Here is a 26,059-nt window from a genome sequence, read left to right on the forward strand (position 1 = left end):
ATATATATATATATGTGTGTGTGTGTGTGTGTGTGTGTCTGTGTGTGTATTTATTGCAGCACAGGAATGAGGCATCTTCACTGATCCACGTTCACAATAACAGAACTCAACTTTTTTCTGCCACATACAATATGGCGGTGACGTTGACGTGCGAACCTGCGCCCTATGACACGTCTACGTATATATGTCTGTGGTGCTAGTATTCATGTAGATGCAGATACATCTGGGGGGACAGTGGGTCAGATGCTGGGGAGGTTGTCCTGCCGGTACGATTCTCCGCTCCGACCGTCTCAGTCGTTGTGTCCTTGGCCAAGACACTTCATCCGAATTGTCTGCTGCCGTTGACATTAGCTCTGAGATTTGATGAGTTTCCCTAAAACAACCTCAGAAGTTTTGTACTTCTTCGTGAGGAAAATACAATAAACGCAGAGGTGTGTTTGGTTCTGATTGTTCTGATTGCATAGAACGGACCTGCACCAGGTTCTAAAGATGGTGGAGAACTGCTGCTGTTTAGAGAGCAGGAGGAACTGATGATCATCCCTAAAGGTTCTGTGCACCGTAAGTTCATGAGTTAATAGGAACAAGAGTTTAGATGGACACTGATGGGATTATAGATCCTAAAGCAGCCATATCAGAATACAATTTAATTCTGATGGTCATAATTTGTTGATTAAGCTTTAAGTTTTAATTAGCTAAAGGTATTGTATGTGATAGAGGAGCAGGACTCTAAACTAACTTTTTCAGAATCAAGAGTCTTTGTTGTGTAGCCATAGTGACATTTTGGTGAAAGGCAGACCCAGACTAAAAGCATTTACAGAAAAACGAGACTTCAATATCCCCAAAGAACACTCCCAAAAATTTTAGAACCCTCAGAAGAAATAAAAAGTATTAAATATCTAACAGACTTTTTGACTCCTCAAAGAAAACATTGAAAAACTTATAGAATAAATGTTCTTGGAAGCAAAATACCCATGTAGCATGTACACTTAACAAAAATATAAACTCAACACTTTTGGTTTTGCTCCCATTTTATGAGATGAACTCAAAGATCTAAAACTTTTTCCACGTACACAATATCACCATTTCCCTCAGTACTTGTTCACAAACCAGTGTAAATCTGTGATGGTGAGCACTTCTCCTGAGATAATCCATCCCACCTCACAGGTGATATATCAAGATGCTGATTGGACACCATGATTAGTGCACAGGTGTGCCTTAGACTGCCCACAACAAAAGGCCACTCTGAAAGCTGCAGTTTAATGTTACTGGGGACTCAGACAACCAGTCAGTGTCTGGTGTTACCACCATTGGCCTCACGCAGTGCAACACATCTCCTTCACATAGAGTTGATCAGGTTGTCAATGTGGAATGTTGGTCCACTCCTCTTCAATGGCTGAGCCAAGCTGCTGGATGTTGGCAGGAACTGGTACACACTGTCGTATACGCCGATCCAGAGCCTCCCAAACATGCTCAATGGGTGACAGTGAGTATGCTGGAGTATGCAAGAACGTTTCCCTCTGTGGACCAGCGTGGATATTACTCGTTTTTCTGAGACTGGGTAGTTATAGAATTTTCCCAAATAAAGTAAAAGAACATATAGAAAGTGTCATTTTCATAACAGGTCTCCTTTAAAACAGGTCTGCTCTTTCAAAGCTACTCATGGTGGGTAGAGAGACTGATCATTTACTTGGATTTTTAAAACATGGCTGAGAGTTTAGTTTGGGACTTTCTCAGGATCAACTGGATCATTTCCATCATTACCAACAGCAGTAGGTAAGTTCTGTTCTCCAGGACTGAAGACATCGTCCACATGTTGTTCTCTCTGTTCGGTCCAAACGCTCAACCTGAAACTGCTTCAGGTTCTCTGGACTCAATACAGATTAGTGCTGAGTCAGCAGACTGGAGCACAAGGCAGCAGCTGATGAAGTGTCCTCTCCTGGTCCATCAGAACCTTCACTGAGATCTTCTTCCTGGTCCAAAGATTGGATCAATAATTGAAGCTGGATCAACAGACCGATCTGACTGATCTGTCTTTAGAGGAGTCTGATCAATGGAGCTGCTGCGTTTCCTGATGTCCTCTGGTTGGTTCTCTGGTTGGTCCCGGACCTGAACTCTCCCTGCTGAGGAGAGGAATGCCCTCTGATTGGTCCTTTGATTGGTTCTGGACCTCAGCCTTTGCTGTTGAGGAGACAGTGAACAGTCAGGAAGACAGAAAACAGTCAAGAAACAGAAACCAGACAGAGACAGACCTTTGCTTATAAGCTGAAATGTTTTCCATCTAAGGAGTCTTCCCTTCATCCAGGCGGTACATTTGTACTCTCCTCTGTCTTCCTCTTTTGGACGTATCAGAGTCAGACTGAAGTCTCCAGTTTTCACTTCATTCATCTTTGTTCTGTTTATGTAGAGCGGGTCCTGTTTTTCAGGCTGATCAGAACCCTTCATGTACAGATGGACTATCTTGCCGGCTCTGTTCCTCCAGTCCACTTTAATATCTCCCAGCAGCTTAAGGGTTGTTTTGAATGGCAGCTGGACAGACTCCACCCCCTCGTCTACCTCCACCTGACAGATTGGGAAAAGAACAGAGAAGATGATGAGATGTAGAGACAGCAGCTCTTCATCACTTTATTCAGGATGAGGGTCAGAAGCAGATGAGATCAGAAGGTAACAGAAAGGAGCTGCAGGTGATCAGTCTGGATGCTGCTGTGGTATTTAGTGCAGGCGCTGCTGACCAGCAGTGTGCAGTCGCTTCCTCTCAGCTAAAACGCGTCCCTTCTGTCAGGTGTTTTCCCCCAGTCCCTAAAAACAGCAATTATCAAAGCACTGCTGAAAAAGAACAATTTAGACAAACTTCTCCTCCAGAACTACAGGCCCATCTCAAACCTCCTTTATCAGTAGATTATAGAAAAAGCTGAGTTTCAACAATTAAACACCTTCTTAACAACGACCAGCCGCTTTGATGTTTTCCAGTCAGGTTTCCTCACCACAGTACAGAGACCGCCCTGATCAAGGTGTTTGATGACATCCATAGAAATACAGACTGTGGAAGAACCTCAGTGCTGGTTCTGATGGACCTCAGAACCTCAGTGCTGGTTCTATGGGACCTCAGAACCTCAGTGCTGGTTCTGATGGACCTCAGAACCTCAGTGCTGGTTCTGATGGACCTCAGAACCTCAGTGCTGGTTCTATGGGACCTCAGAACCTCAGTGCTGGTTCTGATGGACCTCAGAACCTCAGTGCTGGTACTATTGGACCTCAGAACCTCAGTGCTGGTTCTGATGGACCTCAGAACCTCAGTGCTGGTACTATTGGACCTCAGAACCTCAGTGCTGGTTCTGATGGACCTCAGAACCTCAGTGCTGGTACTATTGGACCTCAGAACCTCAGTGCTGGTTCTGATGGACCTCAGAACCTCAGTGCTGGTACTATTGGACCTCAGAACCTCAGTGCTGGTTCTGATGGACCTCAGAACCTCAGTGCTGGTACTATTGGACCTCAGAACCTCAGTGCTGGTTCTGGTGGACCTCAGAACCTCAGTGCTGGTTCTCTTGGACCTCAGTGCAGCATTCTCCTGAGCACCGCATGGGCAGCCAGTGACAGTGGCTCCGTATCCATCTAAGCTTTGTTACTATAGTTTCTATATACTTATGGATGTAACCGCTTTGTGGACTATTTACACCAGGGAACAGCCATTAGCTCTAGCTATCAGCAGAGAGGGGGAGACTTAGACAGAGACCGCAATCCACACCAGAGTAACACAAAACAAAGTGACGCAAAATGGGTTCTTACTTCTCCAGTTCTTTTTATTATTTACACCAATGACTGCATCAGCAGCTGCCCCATAAATAATGTTTTTAAGTTCTCTGACAACACCGCTACTCTCGGCTTGCTGCATGAAGGTATGGACCCCTCACCATACTTTAATGAGGTACAGTCCTTTGTTTAATGGTGCAATGGCACCACCTTGTTATCAATACTAAGAAAACAGAAGAGTTTATCCCTAACCCAAAATCTTTAAGTGACAATCGGCGCTTTTCATTCATGACCAAAAAATAAGTCGGGTGTGTTCTTACAGCTATCTGGGTGTTCACTTGGATAACTTGTTCAAGTGGGAAATTCACGTCAACACGTTATGTTAACGTCTACAGCAGAGACTGTATTTCTAATGTAGAATCTGAGTCTTTGGGGTTAACCAGAAGCTCATGTTTTATTCTATTAGCATCATCAGGCCTGGAACGTCAGCATCACTGGTGTAGCCCAGGGTGAATGCGGGTATATGGCGTATACCCGCTTATTTTTCAGTCAGCATTGCGTATACCCACTTCTAAACCCCCCTGATGCGCATCACTCTGTAGTATCTGTGAGCCAAATTGCCCATTTTATATGCGGTTTCACGATCCACCCTACTCTGTCTCTAATTGGCTAGTACTCGCTGCCTTTACTAATTTAATTTGTTAACTTTAGGCATGACGACCGATGAGCCAATCGGAGGCAGAGAAGGGCGGGTCATGCTGAGGTCAATATTGCTAACTTTTACAAGTTTACTTTAAATGATTTGCCTCTAGTGATGAACCGGTAATATGAAGCCAGTTATTTAAACCACACTTTCATTTCAAAGTTACAAACGTCCTCACAAATCAGCATTAGCAAGCCGCTCAGCTAATGTTAGCGATGCTACACCGGCGGTACAATTGATCCCAACGTTGACGCCCGCTCTGGCCAACACCCCCGTCGGAGAGGTGAATTCTGCCTCTTCGTCCACTGCCAAAGATGTCGGTACAACTTCGGATGAAAATGTCAACTATGGTGGGTGGGCTTTTATGGTTGGACAGTGTAAATGATTTTAATAACTTGTCAGGGCTTGAAAGTCACGGATATAGCTTCAGCGACAGCTACAGCTACATCGTATAATTGACAGAGCCTGGGAGTCAAATGGACGTCTCTTTTTTTGTTTGTTGTTTTCTACATTTTGTTGAACGCATTTCTAAGAAATGAACTAACGGGAAGAACAGTTATAAGTGGTGTTGTTACCAAAGAGCCTTTCTTCTATTGTTATGAGATGAGAGACTTGATGTTTTGTGATGAGATTTAAATATAAATTTTGGTTTTTCATAGTCTGGTAATGGCAGAGTTTTAAATGGGTTGTGGTCAGTTTTTCTTTGTTAGCTTGTAATTCAATCACTTTTGTTGTTTTTCTGTAGACATTAATAATGAGTGGCCAGACCTGTGGACTGCCTATCAAAAAGAAGCTTTTAAATGGGATCCAAAAACCAAAAGAATTGTTATTTTAAGTAGATTGCTAGTTTGGGCAACTACTGAAGTAGAGCAGTCTTTCATGTGATTGTTTCTAAAACAGCTTTTTTCTGGGCTGCGTTAAAAAAGGAGCAAAAACTGTGATTATGCCCACTTCTCCAGGGACCACTACACCACTGGTCAGCGTGGTACGGCTACCTCTCTGTGCAACTAAAATCTAAACTTAGTCGTCTGCTACAAACTGCCATGAAGGTGATAGGAAGGACTGAAAACTCCTCCCTGCAGCCCATCTGTCCTCAGACACGCTCAGAAGGTACTGTCTGATCCTACTTTCATCCTCAGCTCACAATATGAGCTGTTACCGTCTACCAAAAGAAGGTCCTCACTTTACATCAGAGTGCTCACTTTGGTGGTAAAATATGAAAATTGTACACACACCTGCTGACAATCAATCAATCAGCCTGTTTCACTTACAGACTACACCTTACAGTACGTTACGTTACGTTCTAAATATTACATTTGTACATACATATGTTTCTTCTAAGGGTTTTTATATTTTCTACAGGTCTGTTCACTGTGTGGCCTTCAGTTAGTCATCGGTTATAAATATTTTAGTCTCCATCTGATTCTACATCAAATAATCTGAATTAAAATAAAGATTTAATATTCAATAAGAAAATGAAGAAATGCTTCCAGTTACAGAATTTAAATATCAGGCAGGGACAGGAGTTGGAAAATTAGCATTAGGTTTATATTCAGTGACATGCTGAGTGTTGTGGTGCTGCACAGTGGTGCAGTGGGTAGCACTGTGGCCTTGCAGCAGGAAGGTTGAGGGTTTAATTCCACCCTGGGTCTTTCTGCATGGAGTTTGCATGTTCTCCCTGTGCATGCATGGGTTCTCTCTGGGTACTCCGGCTTCCTCCCTCAGTCCTAAAACATGACTGTTAGCTTAACTGGCCTCTCTAAATCCTCCTTAGGTGTGAGTGTGTGTGTGAATGGTTGGTTGTCCTGTCTGTCTCTGTGTTGTCCTGTGATAGGCTGCTTACCTGTCCAGGGTGTAAACAGACCCCAGCAGGGATACGTGTGTCAGGAAATGGATGGATGGGCTTAGTGTTGTCACTATGTTTGATTCCTACAAATCCAGAAAAACATCAGATCTGAACCACTGACCTTTGACCTTCATCTGAACTTGTTTCTTCATCAGGACCTTTTCCTCCTTGTTGTAGACGGTGCAGGTGTAGATGTTACTGTCTCCATCTGTGGGGTATTTCAGAGTCAGACTGAAGTCTTTAGTTCTCAGTGGGTCTTTATCCATCTGGGTTCTGTTGCTGTAGAGCTGGTCCTGTTCTTCAGGCTGATCTGAACCATCCTTATACACATGGACCTTCTTATCTCTGTTGTCCGTCCACTCCACTTTAGCACCTCCAGGCAGCTCATCTGTGGTTTTGCACGACAGTGTGCGAGACTCCTTGCCTGGATCCACCACCACCTGTGGGACTGAGACGACACCAGAGGACAAGATGAGTTGGACATACAGACAGCAGCTCTGTGGACAGATGAAGGTCCAGCATGTTGGACTGGTTCCATTCTGAATTGTGTCCCATGTCTCCACTGAGCAGACTCAGTGTTGTCTTTGCTGTGGATTCAGAGACAGAGATTATTGGTCCATTCAGCAGCAGAACCGACTGTTGGACAGAACGTCCCCAGTATGGACAGGAGACCCAGCAGAAAGCTGCGGACGGTTCTTCCTGCACTGGTTCTGGAGCCTCTCTGGACTTTTCTCTAATGTGTTATGTTCAATGAAACCTTGAAAATGCTGCTCTGATGCAACCAATCAGCTGATTTGGAAATTACATTCAATTCAATTCAATTCAATTTTATTTATATAGCGCCAAATCATGAAACATGTCATCTCAAGGCACTTTACAAAATCAAGTTCAATCATATTATACAGATTGGGTCAGATTATACAGATTGGTCAAAAATGTCCTATATAAGGAAACCAGTTGATTGCATCAAAGTCCCGACAAGCAGCATTCACTCCTGGAGAACCGTAGAGCCACAGGGAGAGTCATCTGCATTGTACATGGCTTTGCTGCAATCCCTCATACTGAGCAAGCATGAAGCGACAGTGGGAAGAAAAACCACCCATTAACGGGAAAAAAAACCTCCGGCAGAACCGGGCTCAGTATGAAGGGTCATCTGCCTCGACCGACTGGGGTTACAGAAGACAGAACAGAGACACAACAAGAGAAACAAAAAAGCACAGAAGCACACATTGATCTAGTAATCTGTTCTACATTAGATGGTAGTAGCGGGTGAGCCGTCTTCTCTGGATGATGTCACAGTTAACAGAACGCCAGACCAGGTGTACCTACTATGAAGATAAAAGAGAGAGAACAGAAAGTTAAAGCAGAAATGACAACACATAATGCATAATTGAAGAACAGTAGAACTCAATATAGTGAGAAAATTAGATCCTGATAACATCAATAAGTTGGTGAAGGTTCTCAGTTATCAGGTCATGATCAATCAAAAAAATAAAACAACTGGACTTTTATTCTGGAGCTGAAGTCGTTTCTCTTCCATCCAGGAAGCTTTCCCAAAATGTCTGTAGTTTTCATGTTTAGAAAAGAATTACTCTGAATCAGGGCAACCCCACGGACAGGCAGTTTAGTTAAATAAGGTTTATTGTCAAAATGCTGGTGGTGTCCGGGGTCTGGGTGCAAATCCAGTGACTCTCTCACTCCAGTGCTTTTTGGTGTAGGACGGTGGACAGGCAGGTGAGCTCAAGGAGGAGGACTAATGCATGCAGGCGATCAGAGGAATCCAGTTTCCTGGAAAGGTCCTGGTTCGAAAGTTCTTAGGGTTTGAATAAATGGTTTAAGCTGGAAGCGCGAAAGAACTGACACCCTCCTCCTGGTTTCTGCTCCTTAAGAATGGCTCTAATTAGCAGTGATAAGGAGCACCTTCCCGTCACGCCTTTTAGAGAAGAGAAAGAGAGCCCAGACCTGCACCCAGACCTGGAGTATGACAGCAGTAGTGAGGAGTTCCTGCTTTATAGACCTGCAGGTCTCCTTAGAGCTTAGATTCACCTGGAGCTGATCGCCCCAACAATGGAGAGTCATTAGGCTCCTCGTTAGGCTCCTCGTTAGGCTCTGTTTGACCAGAGAAGGAGGACTCAGGTTTGAATTTTCAGAAACTTACAACACAGTTATAGGTTTGATTCCTGCCAAGTTTCCCCCCAGTTCACTCCTCCATGCATGTGACCACAACATTCCTCCTGGGAGCCAGCCTAACGAGGAGCCAGCCTAACGAGGAGCCTAACGAGGAGCCTAATGACTCTCTATTGTTGCGCCGATTAGTTCCAGGTGAGTCTAAGCTCTAAGGAGGCCAGCAGGTCTATAAAGCTGGAACTCCTCACCACTGCAGACATTTAGAACTGAGAAGCTTCCTGGATGGAAGAGAAACGTCTTCAGCTTCAGAACAGAAGTCCAGTTGTTTTATTTATTTATACTTTTTTGGATTGAAAAATACAGCCACATCACATTTAAACCACTGACCTTTGACCTTGACCTTAACTTGTTTCTTCATCAGGATCTTTCCGTCCTTGTAGACAGTGCAGGTGTAGATGTTAGTGTCTTTATCTACGGGGTGTTCAAGGGTCAGACTGAGGTCTCCAGTCTTCATTAGGTCTTTATTCATCTTGGTTCTGGCTCTGTAGAACCAGTACTGATCTTTAGGCTGATCAGAACCAGGCTCATACACACAGACCTTCCAGTCTCTGGCGTCCATCCACTCCACAGTAGCATCTCCAGGCAGGTGAACTTTGGTTCTGCAGGGCAGCAGGACAGACTTCTCCCCAGAAGTCACCACCACTTTTCGGACTGAGAGGACAAGAAGGGACAAGATGAGTTGGACAGACAGTAGCATCTTTTCTGTGACTGGCTGAAGCTCCAACATGTTGGGCTGTCTGAAATATCCAGTCTGAAATATCCATCCATTTTCCAAACCGCTTAATCCCTCATGGGGTCGTGGGGTGCTGGTGTCTATCTCCAGCGTTCACTGGGTGAGAGGCGGGGTTCACCCTGGACAGGTCGCCAGTCTGTCGCAGGGCAACACAGAGACAGACAGGACAAACAACCATTCACACCTAAGGACAATTTGGAGAAGCCAATTAACCTAACAGTCATGTTTTTGGACTGTGGGAGGAAGCCAGAGTACCCGGAGAGAACCCACGCATGCAGAGGGAGAACATGCAGACTCCATGCAGAAAGACCCAGGGGTGTACTCGAACCCAGGACCTTCTTGCTGCAAGGCAACAGCGCTACCCACTGCGCCACTGTGCAGCCAAATAGTAGTCTGAAATAGTAATGCTAATAATAATATTAATAATAATAATCTATGTAAATCTATAAATCTATTTTATTTAAAGGTATACTATGCAACTGGGATTGATTTTCCAGCGAGGCTCCCCCCAGAGGGCAAAAGTAAAAGTGCACTGTTGTAAAGATGCTCAGCTGTTCTGGTTTGTCCGTCAAGCCAGGCGCGGTTGTTTTGAGCTTAGCAGACAGGCGAACGCAACGAATACAAAAGTCGAAAAAACGGCATTACAAACAATGACTAACACAGTGAAAGTATGAACATGCACACAGAGAGAGAGAAACCATTCCAATGCAGTGTTTCCCCTAGGAATTTGCTTACCGGATGACCGGCGGGGCGGGCGGGCGGGCGGGCGGGCGGACGGGCGGGGGAAAGAGACAAGCTTTGCGCAACCGGCGGAGCGACCGGTGGAGGCGGAGCGGGGGAGACAAGCTTTGTGCGCATATCGAGTTAGTTTTTTTTTTTGGAATGTTGGGAGGCGGTAGTGTGAGGGAAACCCTACAATGTTACTTACAATCTCATCAGCAGAAACGCGAGGTCTGCGTCAGCCTTGCAGCCTTCTTTTTCTTTTAGCTCTCGCCATTCAGAAAAAGCTTGCCCGATGTTCACCCGCGTACGACTCCTCTCTCTGTCCACAGCCCTTTTCCTCTTTCTTGCCTGCTTCGACATGGGCTTTCTGTTTTCTCGCTGGTTCCGCCATGATAACTGCACAAATATCGCCACTGCGCTAGCAACAAACATGTTCTCGCCGTAAAGCAAGACCGACTCTCCCGGTCTTGCATGAGATTCTGAGTCTGTGGACGCGGGCCGAGGGCTCCTGCAATTGCAAGTACGGTATTTCCCCCACAGACCACCAGGGCGGCCAAGAAAACCTTAGTTCAACCTAAAATGACTCATTTAATCATCCAAAACGGTATGGAACACATTAATTAACTGAAAAATGTTGCATAGTGTGCCTTTAAAAGTGAAGGGGTTGATTTTAAACGTGGCTGACCCGAGTTCGATTCCCGTCTGTAGTCCTTTGCTGCATGTCTCCCCCTCTCTCTCAAACCCCTGTTCTTGTCAGCTTACTTTGTTAGAAAAACACAAGCCACTAGTACCGTAAAAACCCTGAAAAAGTATATTTAAACAAGCACCTCCATCATTAAAGGACACTTTACAGAACAAGCAGCATAATAAAGATAAAACACCAGACAATAAACATTAATATGAATCAGCAATCAGAGAGAGCTGCTGTCCTCCCCACAGAGACAATCAGAGTGTCTCCTGACCAGAACCAGGGGTGGACAGCTCGGTTCCTGCTGAAGACCTATGGGGTACGATAGCTTTCTAAATAGATTTGTACATAAAAGGATAGTTGTGTCCATATCAGTCAGAAGTTGTGCATAACAAACATTTGTAAACTCATAATAATTTAAATCACATTCAAAAGATACAACATACGGTTTAAATAGTTACAACTTCAATAACTAATAAATACAAATTTCAAGTTTAAATTTGTGCTTTACTCTTTATGAACACAAACAGCAGCGGCTGCTTGAGAATACGGATTTTTTCTTTGAGAATACGAATTCACAACAGTGGTCTGACGTCACGGTTTCCAAGGCTGGTTAATGGAGCACAGAGTGCGAAGATAGGAGCCGCGCATGCGCTCTTCAGACTGACCGTCTCTGAATGCACCGCGGCTGCAGCTTCATTCCAGACAGCGCAGAGATCACAGTGGTAAGTTAAACACTCCCTTTTCTGCTGCTGTTGTTGTTCTTCAAAAGTACGTTTTCAGATCGTTTGAGGCGAGAACAATATCCTTTTAAGCTTCCCTACGTGGCCTGTTTACAGAGTTAGTGCGTAATTTTAAAAAAAAAGAGTGATTTATTTGTTTTGTGTTTATCAGGCTGACGCGTGTTAAACTTGAAATTTGTATTTATTAGTTATTGAAGTTGTAACTATTTAAACTGTATGTTGTATCTTTTGAATGTGATTTAAATTATTATGAGTTTACAAATGTTTGTTATGCACAACTTCTGACTAATATGGAAACAACTATCCTTTTATGTACAAGTTTATTATGGAACCGCTTTTACCCCATAAAGACCCAGGATGCAGCGTTCAGATCTGGAGATAGAGTGGCCTACAGCAGGGCTAGAAGTTAAAACGGTCCAGAAGACCAAGCAAAGGTACAAGCAGCGCATGGAGGACCATCTCAGCAGCAACCATCCAGGTAACATGTGGAGACGCATCAGAAACATCAGGGACTCAAAGCTCAGCGACCAGCAGCTGATAATGACCGGCTCTCCCTGACACCTTAAACAGCTTCTTCTCCCCCAGCCAGAGGAGCACCATCAGCCTCTCCTCCTGCAGCTCCACCAGATGACCTCCTCCCTGAAGAAGGTTAACACCAACCAGGGTGCAGGTCCAGACATGGTGTGGTGTCAGCCCGGACACTTAATCTGTGTGCTGACCAGCTAACAGGGGTCCTTCTGGACATCTTCATCCTCTCCCTGTAGATCTCCACGGTTCCTGCCTACCTGAAATCCTCCGTTATCGTTCCTGTTCCCAAGAAACCAACCATCTCCTGCCTCAGTGACCATCGTCCCATCGCTCTGACCCTGAAGTTCTTCCAGAGGACGCTGTCTGGTTAGAACGTCTCCTCAGAGGACGCTGTCTGGTTAGAACGTCTCCACAGAGGACGCTGTCTGGTTAGAACGTCTCCACAGAGGACGCTGTCTGGTTAGAACGTCTCCACAGAGGACGCTGTCTGGTTAGAACGTCTTCTCAGAGGACGCCGTCTGGTTAGAACGTCTCCACAGAGGACGCCGTCTGGTCAGAACGTCTCCACAGAGGACGCTGTCTGGTTAGAACGTCTCCACAGAGGACGCCGTCTGGTCAGAACGTCTCCACAGAGGACGCCGTCTGGTTAGAACGTCTCCACAGAGGACGCCGTCTGGTCAGAACGTCTCCACAGAGGACGCCGTCTGGTCAGAACGTCTCCACAGAGGACGCCGTCTGGTTAGAACGTCTCCACAGAGGACGCCGTCTGGTTAGAACGTCTCCACAGAGGACGCCGTCTGGTTAGAACGTCTCCACAGAGGACGCCGTCTGGTTAGAACGTCTCCACAGAGGACGCCGTCTGGTCAGAACGTCTCCACAGAGGACGCCGTCTGGTCAGAACGTCTCCACAGAGGACGCCGTCTGGTTAGAACGTCTCCACAGAGGACGCCGTCTGGTCAGAACGTCTCCACAGAGGACGCCGTCTGGTCAGAACGTCTCCACAGAGGACGCTGTCTGGTTAGAACGTCTCCACAGAGGACGCCGTCTGGTCAGAACGTCTCCACAGAGGACGCCGTCTGGTCAGAACGTCTCCACAGAGGACGCCGTCTGGTCAGAACGTCTCCACAGAGGACGCCGTCTGGTCAGAACGTCTCCACAGAGGACGCTGTCTGGTTAGAACGTCTCCACAGAGGACGCCGTCTGGTTAGAACGTCTCCACAGAGGACGCCGTCTGGTCAGAACGTCTCCACAGAGGACGCTGTCTGGTTAGAACGTCTCCACAGAGGACGCCGTCTGGTCAGAACGTCTCCACAGAGGACGCTGTCTGGTTAGAACGTCTCCACAGAGGACGCCGTCTGGTCAGAACGTCTCCACAGAGGACGCCGTCTGGTCAGAACGTCTCCACAGAGGACGCCGTCTGGTCAGAACGTCTCCACAGAGGACGCTGTGAACAGATTATGGTGAACATAATCCATATGTTCACCATATGTTACAATCACTGCAGTCTTTTTGCCTATTAGCACACTCTTATTCTCAGGAAATTAAAATTGTACATTTCAATAAATTAAGCCTCAAAGTCACTGCCCAAAAATTACCTCCTTGCTTGGGATTCATGAAAGTCGGACTAATCTATGCAAGTAGCGCTCACATCACGTGCTAAGGGACTGATATCAGAGGCCTCTGACTCTGACACAATCTTTTTTTTTATCTTTTGCAAAACTGTGTACATTTTATTTTTATTTTATGAATTTAATAAGAAAATGTTACAGCTGTGAAACCCTATTTACAATGAAAACAATGTTTATCATTATTCTACTGGTTAGTGGATCACTAACCAGTGATCTGTCCCCGGTTAAAGCTGTCCCCGGAAATGTCCCCGATTTTACCGAGGGGGAAAATGTGTTACGGTAGGTGGTTGCGCTGCGCGCACCACTAGATGGCGGTAGTGATCATTTTGGATGTCAGATGCTATTAAAACACGAAGAGGAAGAAGAAGAAGAAAAAGAAGAAGGAAGAGCGCACCATTTTAAAACAGAAGAAGAAGAACAAGTGGAAACTCGTTGTTACAGGGGGAGCTGCCCTGTGTCATGGTACGTATTTGGATCGGGCTGATCCTGTGATAAATGTTTGGTTTGTGTTCAGGTTAAAAATTATCAATAAAAAGTAAGACAAGACCACGAGTTGCTGCTCACATCAGTAAAAGACACTTGGATAAAATGTAACAGAATAATTGAAAACTCTTTGTAAGGCGCTAATCTGGTACGCTGGTTCTCCAGGGATCAACAAGGGTTCCTCTAAAGATGTTTTAGAACTGATTGGTGACCTTTAGTTTATATTTCAGATAGTTAGAAGTAGAGGAGGTATTACAAGTTGTTTTGCTGATCTGTGGTTGGGATTTATGAGCACAGACTTCCAGGCTTAGGTTTAGCTTTTCTACTGCTCAGTTTGGATATATAAAAGTTCCTCATGAAAAAATAGGAGTCAGTACCAGGAGAACTGAATGAGAAAAGATCTACATGATCTGAGAATGATGGAGGAAGAGATAACCACCTGTTTAATGTCCATTTATTATGTTGTTTTTGCTTGTAGCTCCGAATATTGTGGTAATTAGATTTATAGTATTTAATTAGATGATATAATAATAAAAATAACAATAATTGCAAGTTTTCATGTTGTACATTCTAATGTTTTTGGAACTGATTTTAATTATATAATGTCTGTTTTAGAATAATGTAAGATTGATACAAGAGGAGAGAGGAAGAGGATAGGAAGTCAGAAAGGAGATTAAATGAGAGTGGAGGAAAATAGAAACACTGATTTAAAGAACGATTGATGAGAAGAGAGAAAAATTTAGAGTATTAATAAAGTTCAATTGATAAAGCGTTGACATTATTTAAGTGGTAAACTAACGTATTGAGTAATGTAGTGTGTGAAGTTTGCTATGTAAAACAGAGTGACTCAGGTTTGAGTTGAGAAGCCTAATTGTCTGAGGATATAACCTCTTTCTGAGTCTCTGCACTGAACATGAGTTTCACTGCACTTTCCTAGCTGTGGTAGAATGAAGAGGCAGTTTAGTTGTATTTTTTTCTTGTTTTTTAAAAATGTCAGTTCTGCACATAATACATCCTCTTCTCCTCTTATTTTATCCAGACCTCTGGATACCGGGGCTGATGGCTTTTCAGACACAGAACGCCTTGAAGAAACCAGAGATGATCTCATGTTAGCTGACTCACTGACCGGAGTTAACTCACCTTATAGGAGCAAACAATATACTGGCACATCAACTACTACCATACACATACACATAATGTAGTTATACACACTTTGTGTAAGTTTATACATGCTCATGCTGCACACTGATCCAAGGGGTCTCCAAGTCTGTGCCTTTGTTTCACCTCACATCACCACAACCCATTTTCTTGTCCCAAACAGGCTCCATGCACAGCTCCACTTCTTCCTGAACCTCAGCATCTCCTTTGTTTCCTGCCTTTCATTTCTGGTCAGACTGATTAATCCAGGTGTGTCTGACTTCAGTAACCAGCCAGACACATCTGGATTAATCAGCTTGTCCGGTAATGAAAGAAAGGAAACAAAAGAGCTGCTGAGGTTCAGAAAGTAGTGGAGCTGTGCTTATAGCCCATTATGGAAAGAAATTAATCTGCTTATTAGAGATGCACAGGACCCTGATGCTCTCAGGTGACAGTAAGAAACCTGTATCACACTTTACCTGCGGGCTTGACCACTACTTCCTTTTGATGTTAATGCAGAAAACCTATTGCTCATAGGTATGTAGACATGAGCAGAATAAGTATTTATTGCACTTTTTTTAAAAGGTTGAGGAACTCTGTCTTCACAGAGAGCCACAGTCTAAATGTTTGTATTTACTGGTTTTTCTTTTCCTCATGTCACTCTCCCCTTAGGAGGTGGCAGAGCTCTTTGAGCTACACAAAATTGAAAAACCCTGCTAACCACCTTAGACCCCTCCACTCCCACCCCCAACCCAAAGACACAGTTCTAGTTTTCTATTAACACTATTTATTAATTTTATTCATCTTATGATATACTAAAAGTGTGGAGAGGCACATTCCTGGCTTTTACACTTGATTTTTGTTGTTTAAATATTAATAAATATGTAAAAATAAATGAAACCATTACTGTCCCCGTTTCCTAATTTCATCTTGATGAGCTGTATTGATTTTTATCCACGAGCAAGAAATGTCCCCAGATTTGATTTCAGAAATCTGGTCACCTTAGGTTAAGCCTGCTCCAGAGCAGGCTTATTTCATGTAAACAGGATTAGATCACGGCTGTATAAGCGGAGGAGATGGGAAGTCTGCCGTAGCCATGTCCATTTTTACGACTGCAACCTGTTGCTGAAGGTGCAAGAATAATTTTAGAGTTTTCGAATTAATCGCGTATTGCGCAATAGACAGGATCCTTTAGCGCAGCGTGACAGAGTAATTGTAGAGAGATTTTTCTTGGTGGCTGGTATTAACAGACAAACACATCATTTAACAGTGGCTTTTAAAGAGGAAAAAGTGGTTTTAGAGCCATAAATAGAAAATATTTAAGTTATTTGTATGATGGTTTGCTTTTTATTTTTATCATATTCAGTAAGAAGAGTTGTTCGGGACATTTTATTGTGAAGTTTAGTTTTACTTTGAAAGGCTTGCTTCCTGTCGAGCCGTATATTGTATTAGAAAAAACTATGGTTGGATTATCTAGACACGGAGCAATACAGTTTTACCGTGTAAACTGTGGATGACTTGGAAAAGGAAGATTTTCATTTTTTATGGATAAAGATTTTTTTTTTTTAATTCCCAGTTTGCACGTGTCCTTTACTTCCAGCGTCTAAGGAATGAGACTGAAATTTGGATCTCTTGACATAACAAGTGCCTTTTTAAAATAAAGTATAATAATTAAAGGCTACCATTTTGTAGAATATTCTTGTATTTCCCTTTTACTTGTTCCCATGTTCTAGTGGGTCCCGTGGAGTCTCTGATATAAAAGAACAAAGTAAATATGAAATTATTAAAATGCAAAAATTAATACTGTAGAAAGTGATAGAAACATCTACCATGGACAGTATTTACACATTAATTTGTCTGCTACTTTTTGCAGCCCTCTCTCCTGGCTTTAACAGATTTTTAGGTGTTTTAATTAATGACTCAAATTCATCATAACCTTCCATTAAAAGCTTGTGTTCTGCTGGGAGAAAAACTGTGCGTTCTTTGGCCATGCTGAACAGCCAATAGCAGCGCTGCTGATCAATGTTTCTACTATCGATACATTTCCCCTTTTAAACAAACGCATGAACGCGCAGTTGTCTCAGATAACTCAATCCAGCCATACTAATCATAAACAACAGGTGTGTTCGAAGAACCCAATTAGCCGGATCATGATTAGCCGGATGAAATCATCTTGGATGTCTCATTTGATCTCGGATGTTTTAAGAAACGTACGAAGAACGGACCCCTGGTCTCCAGAGTCCAAACTGAGTATTAATCAGCTCTAACATCCTGACAGCCTGGAGCTGAACACAGATCACCACCACTGCTGCTTCTCCACAGACCGAAAGAAGGGCAAGATTCTGACCAGATCTGAACTTGATAATAGTTCCCAGCTTCATCAGTAACCTCCCCCATCAACTAACAGATACCTGCAAATGACACAAATGTTACGTCTGCTCATGTATTTCTCGCTGCGTTGCAAACTTAACGTTTCTGTAGTTTTAAGTGATCTGAACTGGCTCTGCCCTATCTGTGTCTCTGCATCTAAGAACCCTGCTGGGTGACGTCAGAGACTTAGTGCTCGTTAACTGCCCATGATTAACAGGAAATCGCTTTTGAGATGAATAAAGGTTTGAGTTAATTTTCTGTTGTTACCTCAAAGTAAACTCAGTTATCAACTACCTGACTTGAATCTGGGCGTCTGCAGGATGACATCTGGAGGCCAAACCCTAACCCCACTGACCCACACCATCACTACTCCCGCAGCGTGACGAGTGAGGCGCACAGAAACAGTGACCTCAGATAAACCTGCAGTATGGTGTGCCACATGAGTGTGCTGCGCACAGCACACAGAAACAGCGCATCGATCCACAGGACAGCCCATTGTGCACAACGTGACACACGCTCTCACAGACAAACAGAGATATGCCTTAAAAGGCCATTTCTAACAAATTACATTAAGAAATGGAAAAAAAGTTCCAACCCCTAACACAAAGGTTAAGTCCTAACCCCTGACCTTTGACCCAGAGTTAGAACTTACTGACCTTTGACCTGGAGATTAACATGTTTCTTCTTAAGGAGCTTTTCCTCCCTGTAGTAGACGGTGCAGGTGTAGATGTTAGTGTCTTCATCTGTGGGGTGTTCCAGGGTCAGACTGAGGTCTCCAGTTCTCAGTGGGTTTTTCTTCATCCTGGTTCTGTCTTTGTAGAACGGGTCCTGGTCTTCAGGCTGATCAGAACCAGGCTGATACACATGGACTGTCCTCTTGTCTTCGTCCTTCCACTCCACTTTAGTATCTGTAGTCAGGTAAAATGCAGTTCTCCAGGGCAGCAGGACAGACTTCTCCCCTGAGTCCACCACCACCTGTGGGACTGAGAGGACAACAGAGGACAAGATGAGATGGACAGACAGACAGCAGCTCTGAGGGTCACATGACCGTCTCCTCCCTGTCTCTCTGACTCAGTGTTCAGGCTGAAGAAGGTCCAGCAGGTTGTTGGAGGACCAACCAGGTGATCTGAGCTCACCTGTCTCCTGTGTGACAGAAAGCGGTTTAAACCAGTTTCTGATGAAGACATCTTTTCTTCTTCAGGACATTTGGAGCAGCGAGTGAAGATGCAGTCAGAACCAGAGGTGTTAGGTAACAAAGAAGAAATACTTACCTGACCTAAGCAGAAATGTTGGTTATTAATACTTTAATAACTGTACACACACGTCTATTAAGACTAATAAAAACAGACAAGAAGAACACAGCATCTGGATGTAGCATAGTACACAGAACTTGGGTGAAACAGACCAACCAAGAACAGTAGAGGAGACTTATAGCCTAAGGTGACCAGAGTTCTCTGATGTAAACCAGGGACATCTGTGATTTTGTGGTGGGGGTGGGGGTGGGGAGAGAATCTCTGTCTGGGGGTTGGTTTGTGGTGCCCAACCTACGGGGCGGGGAAGCCGCGTTAGCTTAGCTCTTCAACTACCTTGCACAGAAGCAGGACAGGGTAAATATCTCACACTGTGTTACTCCATCATGACACACTGAAATCCGGGACATTTCTGGGGACAACTTTTGCTGGGGACAGGTCATGCTTCAACACACCCCTTCAACTGGCTGCTAGACTTCCTCACCAACAGACCTCAGTCAGTCCGGGTCGGACAGAACACCTCTGATGTCATCACCTTCAGCACGGGCTCCCCTCAGGGCTGCGTCCTGAGCCCCCTGCTGTTCACCCTGATGACACACGACTGCGTCCCCAGGTTCACCACCAATCACATCGTGAAGTTTGCAGACGACACAACGGTGGTGGGCCTGATCAGAGACGACAACGACCAGGACTACAGAGAGGAGGTGGAGCAGCTGGTGGGCTGGTGCAGAGACAACAGCCTGATCCTGAACGTGGAGAAGACGAAGGAGATCATCGTCGACTTCAGGAAGAACCGGCCTCACCACGCTCCACTGCTCATCAGCAGCTCAGCTGTGGAGGTGGTCAGCAGCACCAAGTTCCATGGAGAACCTCAGCTGGTCTGTGAACACCACGTCACTGGTGAAGAGGGCACAGAAACGGCTGTTCTTCCTACGGAGGATGAGGAGAGCCCACCTGCCCCCGCCCATCCTCACGACCTTCTACAGAAGCACCATAGAGAGCATTCTGACCAGCTGTCTCTCTGTGTGGTGTGGAGGCTGCAGTGCCTCCGACTGGAAGAACGTGAGGAGAGTGGTGAGGACAGCAGAAGGGATCATCGGGGCTCCTCTTCCCTCCATAAAAGACATTTCATCGCAGCGCTGTGTCCCGAGCCCGTAACATCATCAGGGACCCCTCACACCCCCACCATGGACTATTCTCCCTGCTGCCCTCTGGAAAGAGGTTCCGCAGCATCCGTTGCAGGTCCACTAGGTTCTGCAAAAGCTTTTTCCCTGCTGCCATCAGACTGTTGAACTGCTGAAGTACAAAAGTGTACCACACTAGATTCGCTGATTTGCACATTGTATCGTATCCCGCAAAATTGATGCTGCACCTTAACCGGAAACGTACTGCAAAACTGTTTACAATGCAACAGTCTACTTTTAAACCACTGCTGCACCTTACTGCATATTTGTCTACATTTGGTTTACATTGTTTACATTTCAACTGCCTACTGTTCACTGCTGCACTTTATCCGGAAGTAAATTGAAATTTATCCTGTAAGTGACTGCGATTGACCACTGCACTTTATCCTGTACCGTAATTCACTGCAAGGTATCCTGTAGAGTTACTGCAATATTTCTGAGCTGTGTGAAAACGAAATTTCGTTCTGTATGCACTCTGTGTATACAAAATGACAATAAAGAAAGTCTAAGTCTAAGTCTAAGTCATCCAAAATGGGGATTGTTCCCGGAAATTGGGGAAATCAAGTCACCCAATTATATCTAAGTGGACGTAAAGTTAAATTTGACACTGTTGCCATCCACCAGAGAACTGATCGAAGTAAATATTAGGAAGGTATCTATCAGGATTATTTAGATTAGACTTGGATTAATCAATTTGACAGCACTGTCTATTGTATTATAGACAAGCATTAAAGGCTAATTGTTAGTAGGCCTAACCTGGACGAGCCAATCAGGGTCATTGGGTGGGATTTTTGTAGATGTGACATATCAGAGAAGCGACTGTTTGGCTTCGGACAACAATGATGGCTCGCAACCAGGAAGCTAGCGGTAGCATTGATGCTGCTGTTTCATCAGTGTTGTCCCTTCTATCAAATATTCTTTAAAAGAACCTTTGTTGGTGGAAACAATGGTTTCTCCAGAGCAGTTTTGGCCAGAGCTTGTAGCGCGTCAGTAGAAATGACAGAAAAGTGGTTGTTAATGCTGTGGATTCAGTTTTTTGTATAATGCAGCTGTACCTAGTTTGACCACCAGAGGCCTCCCTCTTTTCTTTTGACACTTTTGTTATCGGTCTTTCTGACTTCCTTTTTTTTTTTTCTTCATGATGTATACTGAAGCTGTTTTTACAGATTTACAGGTTGAAAGGGAAGATATTTCAAAGCTAAAGTGATCCCCCTGCCATTCGGAGCTGCAAGAGGGCAAAGTGGTCAGTAGACTATAATTCTACAACTTTATTTTAGTTTTTAACCACTGACTGTGTGGATGTAAATTCATTGTTTGTTATTGTCTGTTTGTAGTTCTACGGTGGTCTATGGTGCATCCTGTTGCTAGCTGCGCTAGCTATCTAAGTGCATCAATAAAGAAACCATCTGTAGTTAAAGAACCGGAGTCCTCGGATGCTTGAATGGGCGGCATAGTAGAACACTTCTCCGTGTCGAGGGTGTAAACTCCAGATGAAGTCGCTGTGAACCTATGAGGACGTCGGTAGAGGACTTGTCTGCAGTTGAAGATGTATTGTGTCGTTTGGTGAACTTTGCATTGGGAATATTAAAGGAGCAGTTCGGAAAAGGCTAAACAAGTGAGCACGGTGAAGAAAACGGCTCAGAAGTAGCGTTACTACAGAACTACCACAGAGCTTCCCATTGCACCAGGATTTCACTGAGTTCATCTTAAATAGAGCAGATAAATGTTCCCTACACTTGTCTGCATAAGAGCCAAGAGACTTCATAGGTAAATGCCATTCATTAAGCGAACTGTAGTTTTAAGGTACTGAGTTTTCCCACCTAAGTATATAATTGCATTGCAAGCATGTGCATTATATTCAGATTGTGTGAAGAGGGCTGGTAATTGCAATATTAGAGTTATTTGTCCTTTATATCAGCTCATTTGGTGGTGCTTTTATTTTTATCAAGTAATATACTGTAGAGCTAATGACCATTTATGTTGCTCTGTAACTAACTTTTAAGAAGGACAATTTTAAAGGGATTTTTTTATCTTCCCATTTACTCTAAATTCTTTATTATATTTGTAAGCATAATATCACACGGTTAACATGTCACAAAGCGAAGATGTAAATCATACATTCGCTTCATCAGAAACAGCTGATATTAATGCACAAGAAGAAGCAATGACAAAGGGTCAAGATGAGACCCATAAGCAAGTTGATACTAGTATCACAGGTGTCTCAGCCACATTAGACGCACAACCTGAAGACATTCGGAAAAGTGAACGCATACGAAAGCTCACTGAAAAGGGACAAGCTTTAGTAGATGAGAAAATACAGGATCTTAAAACAATGTTCAAGAGAGCATATGAGAGGTGGAAGCACAATATAAATGGACTGAAAAAATCAAGCACAATGGTGATGATCATCTGTCATTACCCCCTCTATCACAAAATCCAATACCCAGAGCTCTTCCCACACAAAGACTGGTTCCTCAGACACTTTCACCACATCAAGCTAAGCCCACTACAACAAATCATGCCGAAGTCCTACAGCCGTACCAAGCTGTAGTCACTAAAGCCCTGACTTCTCCTCCACGTATCTACACTTCTGTATCAGTGCCACAAGCCGCCATGCTTACTAAAGCAACTATGAGTTATGATCCCCTGCACACTCAGCCTGTTTTCATGCAACAAGCTGAAAACACACAAGCCCCTCCCACTCAAACAGCTACATCAGACATGTCAAATGATCTGGTGAGAAGACTAGCTGAAGCTATCACTGCAAATCGCATCCCAGTACCAGAACCTGCTGTCTTTATGGGAGATCCTCTAAAGTACACTGATTGGAAGCTTTCCTTTTCAACTCTAATTGATCGAAAGAACCTTCCAGTCCAGGAAAAACTGTTTTTCCTACACAAATACGTTGGCGGTGCTGCCAAAAGAGCTAAGGTCATTTCCTGGTGGGAACAGAAACTGCCTACCATGCTGCCTGGCGTGTCTTAGAAGAGAGATTCGGTGATCCATTCCTGATCGGTAAAGCATACCGTGATAAGATACATTCCTACCAAAGATGTGGTAGAGCTTCGTGATTTTGCTGACTTTCTGAGCAGCGTTGAATCAGCCATGCCCTATATACAAGGGCTACAAGTTCTAAATGACTGCGTGGAAAATCAAAGGATAGCACAAAAGCTACCAGACTGGTTAAGTTCATGGTGGAACAGAGCAGTCGTAACAATCCAGGATGAAACTAATGCTTTCCCTCATTTCAAAGACTTTGTATCATTCCTCAACAAGGAGGCTCATATTGCTTGCCATCCCATTACATCCTGGCAAACTATGAAATCAAAGGAAGAAAAATCAAAGTTGAGTGAACAAGAAAACTATAAGAGACCTCAAAAACGTGATATTGGTGCAAAGACATTTACTACAAGCTCAACTGAAAGGACAGATAAGTGTTTGTTCTGCAAGAAACCAAACCACACTCTTCATAAGTGTCGTAAATTTATGGAGAAAACAATCGAAGAGAGAGTCACGAGCAACAGCACAGCAAGAGAAACTCTGATTTGGCTGCCTCAAAACTGACCATCACTCCAAGCCCTGTAACCTAAGAATCACATCTGATACATGTGAAAAACAACATCCAACATGTTTACATCAAAACCATGAAAAGGGTAACCAAAACCAAGGAAAGAAACCAAGACAAAACGCGTCACATAAAAATTATGATGACAAAGATGTGTCTGAACATGATCAGTCAAGGGAAACCGATAAAGACAAAGATAAAAGATCAAAACCAAAGACACCAGAGTCCGACAAGTGCTACTTCTCTCAGAATTATCCAAAAGGGGGGTGGCACTCACACCTCACCAATTGTTCCAGTGTATGTGTCCTCACAGACTGAACCAGAAAGGGAAGTGCTTGTGTATGCTCTTCTCGACACTCAGAGCGACAATACCTTTATCCTGAAGGATGTAGCTGACACTCTGAATGTCAAGAAGAATCCTGTGAAGCTTAAGGTATCTACAATAACTTCAAGAACAAAGGTCAAGTGAAAGGGTGAAAGGTCTACAGGTGAGAGGTATGAAGTCTGGAAAATAAAAGCAAGCTGCCAGTAAGCTACACCAGAGAGTACATACCAGCTAACAGATCCCATATACCAACAAGTAAAACAGCAAAGTCCTGGCCTCATTTACAACATCTGGCAGATGAAATGTCTCAGGAACTGGACTGTGAAGTAGGGTTACTGATTGGCTATAACTGTTCTCAAGCTTTGGCTCCTAGAGAGGTCATTCATGGTATTGAAGACCAGCCTTTCGCGATCAAGTCTGGAGCATCATTGGCTATAACAACACTGCCATTGACTACGAAGATGAAAATAGATGTGAGTCACCTCATTGTCACAAAGTAAGTCACACCAGCTATTATGCCTCATTTCAAGATGAAGTCTGAAGTCCACTTCACTTCTAGAACTCAAGTCAAGGAAATTATCTCTCCATCAGACATAATCAAGGTGTTTGAGTCAGACTTTGCTGAAAGAACAAGTGAAGACATTCCAATATCACAAGAAGACCTTCAGTTCCTCACAAAACTAAAAGAGGGCATCAAGCAAAAGCAGGATGGACACTATGAGATGCCGTTGCCTTTTAAGGTAGAGAGGCCAAGTTTGCCAAACAACAGAGCATGTGCTGAACATCGTTTAAAGTGTCTGGAAAGACGTTTGAAAAAAGATGAGAAATACTGCAAAGATTATGTGGCCTTCATGAAGGACATTATAGCAAGAGGTGATGCTGAAAGGGTCCCAGAGACAGAAATTGAAAGTCAAACAGTGTGGTATATTCCCCACCATGGGGTTTACCACCCCAAGAAGCCTGGAAAGATTAGAGTCGTGTTTGATTGTTCAGCCAGGTTTTGCAACACCTCACTCAACGAACATCTCCTGACTGGTCCAGACCTCACAAATACTCCCGTTGGAGTTTTGTGTCATTTCAGACAGGGGAAGGTGGCCATCATGTGCGATGTGGAATGTATGTTTCATCTGGCACAACAAGACCAAGACTATCTCCGATTCCTGTGGTGGAATGAAGGAAAGATGGAAAATCCACCATCAGTGTACCGCATGAAAGTCCATCTGTTCGGTGCTGCATCTTCGCCAGGATGTGCCAACTTCGGGCTCAAGTACCTGGCAGCAGAAGGTGAAAAACTGTTTAGCAAGAAAACAGTAAAGTTCATTCAATGCAACTTTTATGTTGACGATGGATTGACAAGCGTGGACACTGAAGCTGAAGCTATCCAGCTTGTCCAAGAAGCAAGAGAGCTCTGTAAGACTGGAAAGCTCCGCTTACACAAGTTATCTTCAAATGTGTGAAATGCAGGAAGTTAAGGAAGCCCAATCAAGAACAAAAAATGGCTGATCTTCCACCAGAGAGAAAGGAATCTGCACCTCCATTCCTATACAGTGTCATGGACTGCTTTGGACCATTCTGTGTCAGAGAGGGGAGGAAGGAGCTGAAGAAATATGGGCTCATATTTACCTGCATGTGCTCAAGAGCCATTCACATAGAGGTCTTGGATGACCTCACTACTGATGCCTTCCTGAATGCGTTACGTTGCTTTATCGCAATACGGGGCAATGTGAGACAACTCCAAAGTGACCAACTTTGTATGTGCAAGGATTGAGTTCCAAGATATGATGAAAGGACTACCGCAAGAACGTATGAACGAAATGGGTTGCAGCTTTGTTATGAATCCTCCTGCATCTCGTCACATGTAAGGTGTCTGGGAGAGACAGATCCGCACAGTAAGGAGTGTCCTCATGTCTATTCTCGACCAATCTGCAAACAGACTAGACAGCTCTTCATTGAGGACGTACTTATATGAGGCGATGGCTATTGTGAATAACAGACCCTTAACCACTGTACATCTCAATGATCCATCAGGTCCAGAACCCTTAAATCCTAATCAAAAACACACAATAAGATAAGATAACAAGGGCTTTATTGATCTCCCATTGGAGAAATTCACTTGCCACATCGGCTCATTAGTCAATAATCAGAAGAAGGTGCCTAAAGTAGGAAAGGTGCATCAGTTATATACAGTGTATCATAGAAAAAGAGAAAAATAAGAA

At 44.0% G+C, this 26,059-nt stretch overlaps 1 protein-coding gene across 1 annotated transcript in view; it reads right to left on the reverse strand.

Moving 5' to 3' along the window:
* Positions 1 to 4,627: 4,627 nt before the first annotated feature.
* LOC118560220 overlaps positions 4,628 to 26,059 on the reverse strand; it is a 60,147-nt gene continuing 38,715 nt past the window's right edge. Inside the window, exons 5-8 of the mRNA XM_036131056.1 lie at positions 18,176 to 18,502; positions 8,814 to 9,137; positions 6,421 to 6,747; positions 4,628 to 4,758 (exon numbers count right to left, since the gene is read on the reverse strand). Coding sequence (XP_035986949.1) covers positions 4,628 to 4,758; positions 6,421 to 6,747; positions 8,814 to 9,137; positions 18,176 to 18,502 — 1,109 coding nt within the window. The remainder of the gene's footprint in view (positions 4,759 to 6,420; positions 6,748 to 8,813; positions 9,138 to 18,175; positions 18,503 to 26,059) is intronic.

Source organism: Fundulus heteroclitus, unplaced genomic scaffold (genome assembly GCF_011125445.2).
Source record: "Fundulus heteroclitus isolate FHET01 unplaced genomic scaffold, MU-UCD_Fhet_4.1 scaffold_41, whole genome shotgun sequence".
Lineage (NCBI taxonomy): Eukaryota > Metazoa > Chordata > Actinopteri > Cyprinodontiformes > Fundulidae > Fundulus > Fundulus heteroclitus.